At 37.4% G+C, this 15731-nt stretch overlaps 3 protein-coding genes across 3 annotated transcripts; 1 reads left to right on the forward strand and 2 right to left on the reverse strand.

The window, feature by feature from the left end:
- Positions 1-847: 847 nt before the first annotated feature.
- ift22 (intraflagellar transport 22 homolog (Chlamydomonas)) lies at positions 848-3004 on the forward strand. The gene is made up of 5 exons (XM_077240740.1): positions 848-1131; positions 1219-1304; positions 1413-1502; positions 1604-1806; positions 2451-3004. Exons 1-5 carry the CDS (start codon positions 1093-1095, stop codon positions 2597-2599), a joined length of 567 nt encoding a protein of 188 aa, XP_077096855.1. The 5' UTR covers positions 848-1092; the 3' UTR covers positions 2600-3004.
- Positions 3005-3017: 13 nt separating this feature from the next.
- On the reverse strand, positions 3018-5523 carry atp5l (ATP synthase, H+ transporting, mitochondrial F0 complex, subunit g). The gene is made up of 3 exons (XM_077240741.1): positions 5373-5523; positions 4757-4917; positions 3018-3225 (listed from the first exon to the last, which is right to left on the reverse strand). The coding sequence occupies exons 1-3, from the start codon at positions 5422-5424 to the stop codon at positions 3127-3129; spliced, it is 312 nt and encodes a 103-aa protein (XP_077096856.1). The 5' UTR covers positions 5425-5523; the 3' UTR covers positions 3018-3126.
- Positions 5524-6054: 531 nt separating this feature from the next.
- On the reverse strand, positions 6055-13875 carry nherf4b (NHERF family PDZ scaffold protein 4b). The gene is made up of 10 exons (XM_077240540.1): positions 13777-13875; positions 13428-13492; positions 12653-12864; positions 12326-12527; positions 12063-12199; positions 8705-8909; positions 8403-8599; positions 7316-7534; positions 6778-7002; positions 6055-6478 (listed from the first exon to the last, which is right to left on the reverse strand). The coding sequence occupies exons 1-10, from the start codon at positions 13797-13799 to the stop codon at positions 6401-6403; spliced, it is 1563 nt and encodes a 520-aa protein (XP_077096655.1). The 5' UTR covers positions 13800-13875; the 3' UTR covers positions 6055-6400.
- Between the last annotated feature and the right edge of the window lie 1856 nt (positions 13876-15731).

Here is a 15731-nt window from a genome sequence, read left to right on the forward strand (position 1 = left end):
ATATCGGGGGAGGTTCACTATTTTTTGAAACTTTTGTTAAGGTTCTATAACATCCTTTGAAAGCTATACCGCACATTATGTTAACAGCTTTGTGTTACCCCATTTAGATTTTAACCCTCATTTCACTTGGGCGTACGTGTTGTTTTTGTAGAAACCTTTTTTGAAGACAGAAACCTGCTCTGCTGGACAGTTTGCTTCATTTGTAAGCAGCATGCCAGAATCAGATGATATCAACAGATGTGTGCTGTCCTCGTGTGGCTATAAGAGGAAATACAACTTAACAACTAACTAGTTACTAGGCGATAGAAATCACGTTTTAGGATCACGTTTAGGACATGGAATTCAAGTCTGTAATATGATCACATGCTACACATTTTGGTTTTCAAAAACGAAAACTGGTTCACATAGAAATCTGAAAAATTCTGAATAATTTGGGTAAATTCCGTTAATATGAATAAATGATGCCGCTAGTGTGTGGGTGTTTTGGTTTGGATGTTAGAGTTTGGTTTGTGTAAGTATTTTTCATAAATGCGGGAGCAGGGGCAAGCTGTCACATGTGTTGTATAAGTTGTAATTTCATACAATAAACTATGATTTATGTCCAAAAGTCCTGTATAATCTTGTATTAATTGTCGATAAAAGGTTGTTTGCCAGGGGTTGCCTTAAGTTAAACTTCCTGAAAACTAATTGGCTAAATCAATTCTTATTTCTTCTGGCCAGGCTATATTTTTTTAATTGAACAATTAAGTATGTAATTCGTTCATTTATTTTTATTAAGAATTTATTTTCAATGAATATGAAGGTTAGCGAATCTGCGACGCGTATTTATTTTACCTTCTGCATAATCGCCTTGGAAACGAGTTGTTTATGTTAGCTCACGATGAGCTAACTCTCCATGCTCTTCATCTAGCTGGGAGAAATATCGCACTTATTTGACACGTTGACTAAACGTTTTGTATTACGTTTCTTTTTTTAGTACTCATGTCTAATTGTTATCTTTATTAGCTAGCGCGCTAACGTTAGCTAGGTTAGAAAAATAGGTCTCTAGTCAAAAATCTCTTCTTTGTCTTTTTATTCTCTCAATACGTCAATATGGTCAAGGTGAAAGTATTATTCATTGGACCAAACGAGGTAAACCATTTGGTTGTGTGTAGAATGCGATGTATAATATTTAATTATTTAGTGTAGATCACTATTTTTCATATTTCATGTTGACAGTGTGGAAAAACAGCATTGGCCAATTTTCTCTCTGACACAACGGAACAAATTGGAGCTGGTCATTACAGCCCAACACAAGGCGTAAGGTGGGTTGATTTTAAATAGTTTGTTGCAATAAATATAAATGTTTAAGCTGTCTGGCCTAACGTTTTGTTTTTGTTAACGTTACATCCTCAAATAATTCCCGTCTTTAGGATACTTGAGTTTGAATCACACAGTTTATCTAATGGCAACAAAAATTCAGCATGTGAAGTGGAACTATGGGATTGTTCGGGAGATTTCAAGTAAGTTGACCAAATGTAGGCCACTTTCCTGAACCAGACTGAAGTTGGCAAACAATTATTTGCTTTCTTGAGTGAATTCATTTAGTATTGTGTGTGCACAGGTTTGAATCATGTTGGCCAGCTTTAATGAAAGACTCCAATGGGGTAGTTATTGTATTTAACCCAGATGTGCCCAGTCATCTAAAGGAAATCGAGACCTGGCACTCGACAATCATCTCCTCACAGGGACTGCTTGAGGCCCAGTGTCTGCTCATTGCACATCATAAACCAGGGAGTGGAGCTGACACTACCCATCCACCATTAGGTAACTTATACACTTTACAGTATTAGTATGGCAGAAATGAGCTATCTTGAGGCTGATGTAAACCTGGCTATAATTAATGTTACTGTAGATCTTAATATGTGACCCTGGACCAGAAAAAAACAGTCACATGGGTCAATTGTTTGAAATTGAGATGTATACATCACCTGAAATCTGATTAAATAAGCTTTCCATTGATGTATGGTTTGTTAGGATAGGACAATATTTGGCTGAGATACAACTATTTGAAAATCTGGAATCTGAGGGTGCAAAAAAAATCAAAACCTTGAGAAAATCACCTTTAATGTTGTCCATTTATGTTCGCGATTGTGAAAAATAAATGTTTTATATATGTACAGTAGGAAACTTACAAGATATCTTCATGGAACATAATCTTTACTTAATATCCTAATGATTTTTGGAATAAAAAAAATCATTCATTTTGACCCATACAATGTATTGTTGGCTTTAGCCACAAATATACTTGTGACTGGTTTTGTGATCCAGGGTCACATATGGTGTGCTGTTATTTGCTTTTTTATTTAAAATTCTCATTTAATTTCTGAACACTCCTTCAAAAATTGCTGTTGTTTAAAATGTTGAGTGCATGACATTTACAAACATATATATTGTTATCCTCTGTGTAGCCCCACAGTTAAACAAGCTGCCTCTCATTCACTCAAACCTTGAGGAAGAGCCTGAATATGTCCGACAGGAGTTCCACAAATACTTGGGAAATGTTATGCGGATTCTATCAGAAAAACAGGAGCGTGAAGAGATGTCAATTATTACATGATTTTATTTTTTTGTATATGCCAAGATAAATTTAAATCGCTACATAATATATACACATGCATGTTTTTTCTTGTGAAAAAATCTTGGTAGCCCTGTCTCACCTAACATAGGATTCCATAGATGGAATCTCTCACAGTGGTTAACACTAGATCCATCCCACAATAAAAGTTTCATTCATTTAAATCAAGAAGAGAGGACAAATAGGAGGACAGTGGTTCTGTAGTGAAGAGTATTCTGTAAGGGCTGAGCTTGTATTAGTCTACAAGTCAAAACATCAACTAAATTTGCAATCTGCAATTACTAAACTGTGATGGAAACATCCTAGAGTTCAACAATATTGTAATTCACTGTACCATTATCCTGGGTCCACTGTCTAAATTGGAATTAAAAGCCCATTGGAATTAAATAAGCATGAAAGCTGTTCTTTAATAATATTTATTTATTCAGTTCCTGGATTCCAAGAATTCTGATAGAGAAGGGAACAGACACAACTTAGCAACGAAAACAAGCAAACAGGACAGTCTACATTTATACATCATAGCCAACAATGCCTCTCTTTCCAATGATCTCCCCAATGTAGAACCACATCAGAACTTCTGTGGCAACAAGCCCATTCCTCAGAGCATCCTGTGGTGTCAAAAAAAAGGAAATAAAAGTGATGAGAAACATTACATAATTAATAATCTATTAAATAGAACTATGAATAATCTGGTTTGCCAAACAATTATAATGAACAGCTACATATTACCGGCACTCTGTAACAATGAAATGTACAATAGCTAAATCAAGCTTCCATTTATTACAAAATATAAAGTATATAGTTGAACGCAGATAGGAATTGAAATTTAGAGGGCTCGTGCCATTAACATCACTGCCACACATAGTTTATATATTCTGGCAAAAGGAGTCGGAATGAGCAAGGGATAAATTTAAAGCTACAGGCAAAACAAGTGAAAAATGTCAATGTTGAGGCTTTTATAAAAAAAAATATAGTTCATTAAATAGCAATTAAACATCTAAAAGTATCTTTATTTGTACATTTTCTCAGAGTGCCACCTATTTTTGTACATGAAAAACGATTATACTCACGCTGACTGACAGATCTGGTGTGTGCGCACAAAGACGCGCACAATCCCCATACACGCATACACAGTATTTCATGTTACAGTATTTCAAAATATCTGTCTTGGTGAGTATTTTCGCAAACATCTGTTATGTCTTATGTGAACGTTTTGTAAACTACTGGGGGAAAACATCTGTGTAACATTATTTTAGATCCGTGCAGAACAGTTGGTATTAATATAGGCTGTATGTGTCATTAATGTTAATCAAACAATTGTGGTATCATTGGGAAAAAAAAAAAGTTTAATATATATTTTTCCTATAGATATATAGGAAACATTTGGTTTTGACTTGGTGTGTGCCAAATTTGATGTACCAGGGATTTTAAGGGATGGTTGCTTGCTGGCTGATTTTGTTTTGGAACCTTCAGAAAACGAAGTCGATTTTTCTCAAAATTGACTTTGCTGACTCTCGACTTCAAACAAGTATAGTCAAGTCATTTTTTGTCTAATTCCCACGAATCATTCATAAATTTGAGGGTTTTTTTATAGACAATGTGAAAACAACAATTTATTTAACATCTTATTTTTGTAAATGTGCGACTCATTTTGCCAGCTCGGGTCACGCACATACATATGCGTATATATATATATATATATATATATATATATATATATATATATATATATATATACACACATACAAGTGTATTGGCTTCAATGTTTTACTTAAAATGTTTAAAGGAGCAGATTTAGAGCAACTTTTCTTAAAATGTATGCATGCTGCAATGTAATTCCAAAGCCTTTCCTAATGGTGTCTATGTAATGTGCCCATTTTTTTATAAATAGATAAATACATATTTAAAATATAAATCACAAAACAGCGGTCCCTCAGCCTGAGCAGATGTGTTTTGAAAAATACAAGTAAAAATACATTTAAGTAATTAAAACGGCAAAATACAAAATAATTACTTAAATGTATTTTTCAAAACGCATCTGCTCAGGCTGAGGGACAGCTGTCATGTGATTATATATTTAAAACGGAATTGTTAAACTTGAAATACATTCAACCCAGAATTCTAAGTCACCATACTAACCCTGACTGTGGTCTGGCCGAGCCGTCCTGACTGGAAGCCCTTGAGGAGATCCTGGAAGCCGCTGATGGCCTTGGGGATCTCGGCAGGGCTGGGAGGAACCAGCTCCACACGGGCGTAATACCAGAATGTGGCTAGCCGGGGCTTGGAGTAGCTCACAGCAGCTGCAAAATATCAATATTAAGGCAAACATTAACAATATAAAAGTCATTTTCCTATTTATAAAGAGAAATGTCACAAAGCAAAGGCCAAGTGAACAACAACAAATGTATAGACACACACTGACATTGGGCGACTGTTCTGCCACTGTCAACTTCAGCATAACGCTGTTGTAGAAGTAACTTACGAACTAGGCATTCAAGAATGTAATAACAGCTTTAGACAAGACAGAACACAAAACATTTACCAACACAATTATCTGTCATCTGCTTGCACAAAACATCAGCGTATTATCACACGTGTTGTGTATATAGTAACGTTATGTTTAATTGGTCTAATTCATGATTTGCTCATTTGCGGCCTGTTCTAATAGCTGCGGAAACCAGAAGCACTCAATTCGAAACAAACATTACAAAGAAATAAATCTTCTACAGTTAAAGTGAAAGGTAATTATTCTTACCGCCGACCAACGTTGGCACTTTAGCCACGAGTTTCTGTACCGCCTGGGCCATGATTTCTATGAACTGTGAAGATTTATTCGCCGCTTCTCTCCACAAACCGGGGCCCTTCAATGAATGTCACCTCCAGCGAAGGACCCTTCAATCGAGGATGCAAGATTATACGCCTGACGGAAATTTAGAGCATGCCTATAAATAAATACACCTAAATAGCTTACATGTTGAACAAAGAAATACTGTTAATAAAAATAAAAAATGGTTAAACCTGACTAAAAATTTAATACCGTGCACAGATTAAAATATTTTTACATAAATAAGAGCGGCATAAAACGGCCGACTAAGTGTGACTGCAAATGCACTACATAAACGGGTATATTATCTTGATATGTTCCATGTACAGTGTTGTAAAAGCAAATAGTGTGATATTATTTATTTATTTATTTATTATTTATTAATGTTGTATTTATGTTATGTATTTCATTAATGTTGTAGTAGCCAAGGTCAGTACAACAAAAACACACAATTTATTTCCTGAATCATTCCTTGAGACATTTATTTAGCCTACATTTATTGTTTTTCATTTGTTTATCTTAATTTATTTAACATTTTAATTTTGGGGGAAAAGAAAATGACATTTGACCCCATTTAAATGATAATTTATTCAGGGTGAAAATGACGCAATGCAAACATGGCAGATTCATAAGTCACAACCTGGCAAAACATAGTGAGCACATGTTAAAATACTGATATAATAGATAATACTTCTCAGAAACACAGAAATTAACAATGTTAATGTCTTCCTGCAATGCATACTGGATTTTTACTTCCAGACCACCAATCTTAACCTTTACAGCACTCTGGATGATTATGCAGAATTGGGAGCATGCACACGTTTTGAGTTGTTGAAGTGCAAATATAGTTCAGAGAAATTAGCAAACCAGTGAAACTCTATTTAAAGATCATTCTCAAAGTACTAATCTCATTGACATTATCAGGACTGTTTTATGGCCATCCCAACTATAACTATGAACTAAGTCCGGTCATCATCATCAAAGTCATCAGTCTTCAGTGTTGGCGGTTCAGTAGCACTCAAAACTCTTTCCTCCACCTGTAACAAATGGTACATGGACAAATATAAATAAAGTTAATGAAGTTGATGTTTTTGCTTATTATAAGTGTGTGTGTGTGGTACAATCATGCAACTGATCAATATATGTATTGGGTTACAGTTATTTCATGTATTCATAATTAGATTTGTATTAGCCAATCGAATGTGGCTACGTCATTAGGCAATGATTAGTTTACTACTTGTTTACGTTTAGCATGAGTCATTTTGCTTGTTGTGTGCTTCTCTTCATGCCTACACTGATAAACCAAACACGAGAAAGCACAACAATACATGCATACCTCAGAGATTGTTGCTAGTTTGTTCACAGTGATTGGCTTCCCATTCTTCTTCAGCCAGTCATAACCTTTCTGATCTACTACTAGTAAAGAAAGAGTGTCTCCTCCTCTCTCCACATGTAAGCTCACATCCTCCACAGACTCTTTCTCCACATTCTGTCCATTCACCTCCACCACCATATCACCCTGAAGCAGACCTGAACCCTCTCCTGGGCCTCCCACTGATATCTAAAAAATGTTGGAAATTTTAAGTAATACACCGTCATATTTACTTGAAATTATATATTTTACTTGTAGTATATGTCAGAGCATGTAACTGAGTTGTATCACTGATCTTTTGTAAACTGTAATGTTTTTGTAATTCTATCATTTCTAAAAAATGAAGACTCCCATGAATGTAGACTAGGGCTGATTTTCCAAGAGTATACTTTTGTGAAGAGTTCCCACAGATCCAGAACAAAGGTTCATTTCTATGCAGCTCTAACATCTGAAGTCAGTATCGTCTAAAGGCTGATTTGTCAGTGAATGGGCTTCATTGTACCTGGCTGATGAAAGTTCCAGGTTTCTGTTGGACGCAACCCAAATGAAATCCAAAACCAGCCGAGCCCCTCTGCACTATACAGCGTCTAACATTAGGATCAATCTGCACATGCTCCTCAGGCTCAACAGGGGGAACTGCAGGATTCAACGTCATTGGGATTTCCTTTTTCTCCGGGATACCAGTAAAATCCACACAGAACAGTAAGGGGGAGAGGCCCAGCTAAGAAAGAGTGATTCATGACGTTTAACAGACAAGTAGACAAACGGGCATAAGAAAAAAAGACGATCTATCTTTAAAAATGTGTTTTACAATAATAATGATTTTTTTCTTTTTTGACGAATTATTGATTTGTCAATCTGCCTATGGGTGATTCTGCAATTAGGTGAACATAAAGAAAGATAATAAATACCAGTTTGGTTCAGTTGTAGATTTGTTACCTTTGAATGTTTTTATTGTTTCTTCACTTTTCTTCATTTTTAAGTGTCAAACGTTTAAATCAACTGAACTTAAAAAATCAACATCTTATATATCTTTAATAAATATTTCCTTTCATCAATATTTATTTTTGATAATTTTATAACAAAGAATTGTTATGCTGTCATCATCATCATACAAAGCATCACGTTTTAATTAGCATTTAGCTAATTGAGTTTATATATATATATATATATATATATATATAACTTTTTTTCTTCTTTTTTTTCTTCTTTTTTCATAATTATCTTAAGAGTAAATTGTTTTGCTTTAAATTTTCATTACCAAATGGGTTAAAATTTCTGAATTTCTTTTATTTTCAAAGTGTAGTTTAAAGTTAGTTGATTGTTAACTAGTTGTTTTTAAAAATCGAGGCTTGTTTCTCCAAAAAGCACCACAAATGGTCCAAATTACCACCACACACAATATCAAATATCCACATAGAACCACACACTATCACTTTGGTTGATCAAGGCCATAATCAGAACTTTATTTCTGAGACTTTTTTAAACATTTGATAAATGTAATTAGAAGAAACTTGTTTTTTTTTAAGAAGTCAAAAGTGCCCATAATTGAAGAATCACCCCCATATTAATATACTTTGTATATTCACCTTAGTGTAGAAGTCATGGCCCTGAGGTGGCATAGTTGTGAGAGTGACCTGCTGCCCACTCTGTCTGATTTTGCTGACAACTTCATCATGACTCAGTGAGTCTGTGGATTCTCCATTCACTTCAAGAAGCATCTCACCTTCTTTAACACCTCCCAGTTCAGCAGGGCTGCCATTATCCACCTCTCTCACCATGTGGACTGTATAAACCAAACATAAATATCTAGACAGCATTCCATTTGTGTAGCTGTACAAATAGATTGCAGATAAATTAGTACATGTCAAAGTGTGTGTTTGCCTCTCACCAGTTCGTCCTGCTCCAGCCTTCTCCTGCCTGAGCAGGAAGCCATACCCTTCCGGCCCCAACACCAAATGCAGTCTATGGGGCCGATACGGCATGCTCTCTGCGTCAGCCAGGGCTGGGAGAATGGGCATTTTCCTACAGGCATAACTCTTCTCACTGTCACTGTCAATCACCAACACTGTCATGTGATCACTGCACTTCTTCACCTGGAAATATCATCACCATAACCAACATGCGAGTGACAAAAGGTCTACATGCTGCTAATTAGTTTGACACAGCAAAGAAGCTCAGAAGAGCTTTGTACATTGTAAAAATGTAAGGAAAAAAATAAAAAATTGTAAGAAAAAATATTGTAACTGTCAGTTGCTATATATAGTGATTTTTTTTAAATGGTTTAACATTGCATTACATGTATTTTTACTGTAAACATTTTGTAAGTAGGAACTATGAACTGCCATATAATTTTCAGTGAAAAATAGTCACATGATAATAATATTTAGTTTCTTCTTATTTTTGTAATAAGTAATATATTATGGGGTTTTGTGTTACATTTTCTTGTATTTAGATAATGTTTGTTGCATTATTTTAGTGTCTTTGTTTGTTTGACCCTGTACACTGTACAATGTGCAAGAATGGGTCATGTTTTATGGAAAGGCCACTTTCAATGAATTCTAATTCATCATGTGGCTTTCTGTTTTATCGTCTGTTTTCTTATTGTGGCTATTAGTACATTGTAAGGTAAAAAGCAAATTTTTACATTGTCACGCATGAGTGTATTGAATGCGCACGTCACAGGAGTATAAATAGAATAGTCTTTCATAAAAATTTCCAAAAACCTTACTAGAGATTATCAGGAATAGAGAATATAACACAAACTATAGACGATAACGGACAAACTGGGGAAATTCAGGGCTTATATACACAGAGAATGTAATCAAAAGAGAAACAGAACATGTGTGTGGAATTAGGCATTATAGAAACCAATTAACCAACAAGGGAACTAAGGAGAATGGAAACAGAGAAAACAGAGTGAAAATGAAACTGAAACAACATACATGTTACAGTGCACTCCTCACACCGTTACAGTCTAACTGAGGAGGGGGGGGGGGGGGGGCTCTGAAGGAGAACATGGAGCAAGCAAAAGGCAGGAACCGAGAGGCACTAGCGAGGGGAGAGACCAGGGTGGCGATGACTGTGGGAGAAATCTGGGAGAAGCCAGGAGCAGGAGGAGCCAGGCGGGGACACAGAGCACAGCCAGGATGAAAACCCATGACGGAGTCGATGGAGGGAGAAGGCATGGTGGAGTTTTTGGGTGTTGATACCAGGGGATGACCGACGGAGACAATGCTGATGAATGTGGAGCCCTGGGTGCAGATGAGAGCAGTTGGAACCGGGCGACACCGATAGTCCTGGAGGCCGAGGCAGAGCCACAGCGAGGCGTGTCTGAGGTGGAGCCAGGAGGGAAGGAGAAGTCAAGGAAGAGCTGAATGGTCGACGGACCGAGGTGGAGTGACGGAATCAGCGGCTGGAGGCAGAGCCGGGGGATCCAATTGCCTGGGAAACACTGGAGAACTGAAGAATCGAGGCGAATCCACACAGTGGAGTGGTTTCAGAGGAGGAACCTAGGGGCTGAAGTGAACCAGCGGAGGCGGAGCTGAGGAACTAGCTGATTTTGGAAGAGGAGGTAGGAGAGGGAGGCTGGGCAGGAATTATGGCAACACAGGATACTTTAAGCTGGGTGGGAGTAGCAGGGCTGGGAGAAACAGGTAAACTCCCACTTCCATTTCAAAATAATTCCTAGAGGACAGGCACAACACATCCACGTTGGCTGTGGGTGGGGATTTCCTCCATGCCCTCGAACTCCACAAGCAACCCCACAGGGTTGGACGATGTAGCCGGCTCACGCACCTGGTCAGATGTTTTGCAAAGCTTGGGCTCCGGGGCGACGGTTGGCTCTGTCCTCCTTTCAGGCTGTGGCTTGTGCATCGTGGCAGGCTCAAGCCCACGGCCTCTTCAACAGGGCAGATAATGTGCAGGGACCCCTAGTTCACAAGTACCCACTCCACAAACTTAGTGAGCGTTCCATGAGGACCAAAACCCAGGATGCAAAGCTTTGCGAAGCTTTGACTTTGTTCAAACTAGTGAAAAAAAATGCATAAGGACTAGAGGAGTGATTGGGAAATGGGTTTGGCTCGACAGATGGAGAAATCCGGGTGTGGTCCTCGAGGCACTGCTGCTTCTGTTCCAGGCATAGCAGCTGAACTACTGGTAATTTCATTGTTTTGGTCCGTTATTCTGTCAGGCGTGGGTGTATTGAATGTGCACAACACAGGAGTATAAATAGACAAATGCGTAAGATATTATGATTGGATTATAATTGCAGTGATTATTGTTTCTAGCATGTTATATGCTAGTATGTAACTTTTCATTTCTTAAACAACCATGTAGGAAGACGTATCATGGCCATATTCCAGGCATCAGCCTCAAATTGTGAAGGAATGGTTGAGAGGGAGCATGAATAATCATTTTCACACATGAATTGGCACCTCTGAGCCCTGACCTTAAATTCATTGAACGTCTTTGGGATGTGCTGGAGTAGACTTTACAGAGTGCTTGACTCTTGTATTGTCAATACAAGATCTTAAAGGGTTAGTTCACCCAAAAATGAAAATTAAGTCATTAATTAAGCGACGAGAATACTTTTTTCCGAAAAAAAAAACATAAATAACGACTTTATTCGACTACTCCTTTTCATTCCTTGTGGGCCTGAGACGAGAGTTCAAGAGATTTCCACGACGCATGCGCGAGAACTGAACAAGAAGTATTAGAAGAAGAACGTCCTCTTCTCAGTTCTCGCGCATGCGTCGTGGAAATCTCTTGAACTCTCGTCTCAGGCCCACAAGGAAGAAAAGGAATAGTCGAATAAAGTCGTTATTTATGGGGTTTTTTTCGGGAAAAAAGTAGTCTCGTCGCTTGATAAACTTATAGTTGAGCCACTGTAGGCACATGGAATATTTAAACATGTTCTTTAATGACTTTCTGGGCTGTCAAGTTTCATTCCCTCTGGCAGCCTATGTAGCAGTGATCCACCTCTCAGATTTAATCAAAAATATCTTCATTTGTGTTCCGAAGATGAACGAAGGTCTTACGGGGTTGGTACAGCATGGGGGTGAGTAATTAATGACTTAATTTTCATTTTTGGGTGAACTAACCCTTTAACCAAAAATGCATGCACCCCTTGATGTAAATAAATGTTGTGATGTTAACCACACAATCTGGTAACCACAGCAGCTGTTTTTTTAACCATAAATTTAACAGTATATTTCTTTACAGTGTATCTAAAGCAAGTCCTTGCTTACCATTCTGCTGATAGCAGAGTGTGTGAGTTCACAGGCCATGGCACCATCCATCCAGATCAGCCGGTCACCTTTCTTCACTCCTGCCCTCTCTGCGGCACCTCCTTTCACTGGGCTTACTGCGAATTTGCCTTTCTCACCTACATCACAGATAAACCAGAAAACACACACTTGACCTTTAATCTCACTTCTTTTAAAAAGGACGTAACAAACAGCATCACCGAATTTGTATTTTATTTTTTAATGTGAGATACTGCGGTTCTTACCTTCCACAGGCAGTATGTTGAGGCCCAGGCCAGGTGCATCCTTCTTGATGTGGCAGAGACGAGGAGGCCTCCATCCTTCTCCGCGGCTTGCTTTAGCCAACTCTTTAAGGTCACGGCCTTCAGAAACAGCCTGGTCGTAGGCCTTTTCATCTAACACCAGGAAGCAGAACTGTGATCCACTCACCTGAATCCTTCGGGCCACCTAAGAAAATGGGACAAACATAATAAACTAATCTGTTACAAAGCCTACCACAAAAACCATATGTTCATAGCTAGTACAGCAAAAAAACATACAATAATTGCAAAACAAAGATCAAGACTTCTCACCTCCATGTGTTCCATGTTGTCAACAAACATCTCATTGACTTCAAGCAGGTGGTCCCCATCCCTGAGCCCACTCCGCTCTGCCACACCCAATGAAATCAGCTGCCTGATTATATGACCATGCCGCCCTCTTTCCACACGCAGACGGAAGCCAAAGGTTTCTCCTTCTTCCCTCCTCAGCACGCACACACGTGGTGTGGGATTTGACACATGTTCTGTCAGCAAAGACTGGAGTTAAAGGAACAATCTGTACACTTTACGGTATACTATAAACTATGGTAACAAATTTTAGCAGCGTTTTATATTTCTATTATTCTGTGCTGTATTTGTTTATAAAATATAATTATAGTGTAGAGCTGGGATTCCCAAACTTTTTTGCTAGCCAAACCTCTTTGATCTAAAATATTTATTTGAAGACCACAATGAGATTTTAAGTCAATATTTCAATAACAACACAGTTGAATGTTTGTAGTTATCTGACGTTGGTTAATGGTCATATGACATACAGGTAAACAAATTAAATACTTAATATTTTTAGTAGATGCTTTATTTTAATTTTACAAATATTTCTTTTTTCTTTTTTTTCGCTTTCCATCTAGTTTGGGAAACCCTGGTATAGAATAGACATCTGAAACCTGTCGTGGTATCAGTAAAAAGCAATGAACAAAAATAAATAAATAACACAATAAAATAAATGTAATTCTTCTAAATCTCAAAGTATCCAGTCTATCCACACACAAAAAGGCACTAATAATACCTAAAACAAGAACTCATTAACCTGTTTCATCTGCAGTCACCATGGCTGGATTGTCTATTCCCTCCTTGATATTGAAGGTAAACTTCCTTAATGAACATAAGAACAGGTTAAGGAATGAGTTTCTGCCCTCTGATAAGTTCTATACACAAGCAGCCAATGAGATCCAGTGCACTACCATAAACAAGCCAATATACCCTCTGCAGAGGTACTTCACTGTATTTTAGTACACTCAGAAATCTGAAGTAGCCATAAAGTGGGACGTGTCCATCCATGTGCACGCTTATCAAACCAGAAGGCACAAAGTCAAAAGCTGTACAGGATCTGTAAATGTGTGTCTGTGAAAGGACACGAGCCATAAAACATTACTTACTCTATCAGCTCCATGGCATCCATTAGCACTGCAAATGAAGTAATGACGGAGATTGAAGAACTTGAAATGATGAAAAGTCAAACACACCTCAAATTCCTGGACAAAAAAAGTGTTGAGTCAAAAGCAGTCATTTTGCTTTAAAAATCACAATTTAACCTCTGATATTCATAAACAGAAAATGTGGTTACAGCTCATCTCCTCTGCACTTCCCTTTATACTTGGTCATCCGAGAACATGTTTGTTAGCTAAAAATAATCAAAATAGTGTTTGCTTCTTGGTTGATAGGCTTTGATTAAACACCTTTAAAATGCTTTGGAATGGATGTTTACCTTGTTGGCAATAGTTGACTATTGTATTGTTGACTGGCTATCTATTGCCAGTCAACCAAGAATTTTATATTGATGACAATCACAACTTTATATTAAGTACAGCAAATGTCAAGAATGGCAAGGTAAATCATCTCACCGCATTCTGCACACTTGGTTTATTGCTTAAGCTGACTCATTGTCAATTTCAAAAGTCACAGGTTAAAAAACTGGAAATGTTATAAATACAAAGAAAATAATACAATGGAGATTGGTTGTATTTTGTCTCATATGTAAAATAACAGATTTAATAACCTTTTTTTTCATGTGGTATTTTGTCCTCAACAATGTTAAATAAACAGACCCCAGTGGCCTTGAGATAACACCAAAGTGACCATGGAGTGACCACAATTTATTTTTGAGCTAATCATTAAAACAGTTTACTTTTCCCATAAAATAAAATAAAATAAAATAATAACCACGTGTTTAACATGACCGTGATAATGCTAATCAAGCAAATTCTGTAAATTCCACCCCTCCATAACATGAAACTTTTTTTCCCATGCTTACACATTTTTACAGTTAATGATTTAACATTGGCCGTTATTCACATGGATGAATAATCAAAGTTAAAAAAAACAGTACAATTTTTCAAAACAGAAAAAGGTACCTGAGCTGCCAGTGGAATATGCGTGTCAGGAACACATTGAGCTGAAGTGGATACACTTCTCTCATATGTGTTCGTCTTCCTGCTGCTCTTTTAATGATTTAAGTGTGCTGATAAAGAGGGGCCTTTTGTTCCAGGGTGTAAACACAGTCATTCTCTGAAAATCTCACACGTGCATCAGCACTGAACAAAGACTATACATTGACTAATGCAATTGCTTATGCTTTTAAGAGGTTGTGAGGATAATAGTTTAAAAACAAATGCATGTAAGGCAGGAACAGCAAATTGTGAATACATTTTTGTATTCTTTTTGTATATTGAGGTTATATAAAAGATGCAAGAGGTCATATGAGGGGAAGCGAGATGGAAGGAGTCTCCTCTCTTAAGGACAGAGTGCTAACCCGCTAAGATTTAATTTTTTCTGAGAGAGTGTAAGAATATTAAAGGAATAATGAAACCAATCTGAGATGGGCTTAAAGACATTCTGAGACCAACCTAAAACAATTCAGATGTCCTGATGGTAATATCAATATGATATTGACTAGTGTTTTACGGTACGTTTTTCTAGACAACTTTTACCTTATTTTCATTATTCTCAGGTTAGATATAAGTCAAATCTGTCCTAAAATAAGCATCTGGATTTTCATACTTACAATCCATGGTCACTTCATGGTCTGTTCAGCTCACTTTTTAAAAAATCAAAGACTTTTTGGCAGGTGAGATTCTTAGTGTCAATTACATATACATATTATACATTGGGGCAGTCATGGCCTAATGGTAACAGAGTTGGACTGGTGACCCAAAGGTTGCTGGTTCGATTCCAGTACCGGCAGGAATATGACTGAGGTGTCCTTGAGCAAGGCACCTAACCCCCAATCGCTTCCCGGGCGCCACTCCAGGGTGTGTGTGTTCACTACTCACTACATTGCTCCTAATGTGTGTGCACTTACTTGGATGGGTTAAATGCAGAGGTCAAATTCCAA

This window comes from Siphateles boraxobius, unplaced genomic scaffold, assembly GCF_051911475.1.
Source record: "Siphateles boraxobius isolate OS27281-9 unplaced genomic scaffold, OSU_SipBor_1 24, whole genome shotgun sequence".
Taxonomy (NCBI): Eukaryota; Metazoa; Chordata; class Actinopteri; order Cypriniformes; family Leuciscidae; genus Siphateles; species Siphateles boraxobius.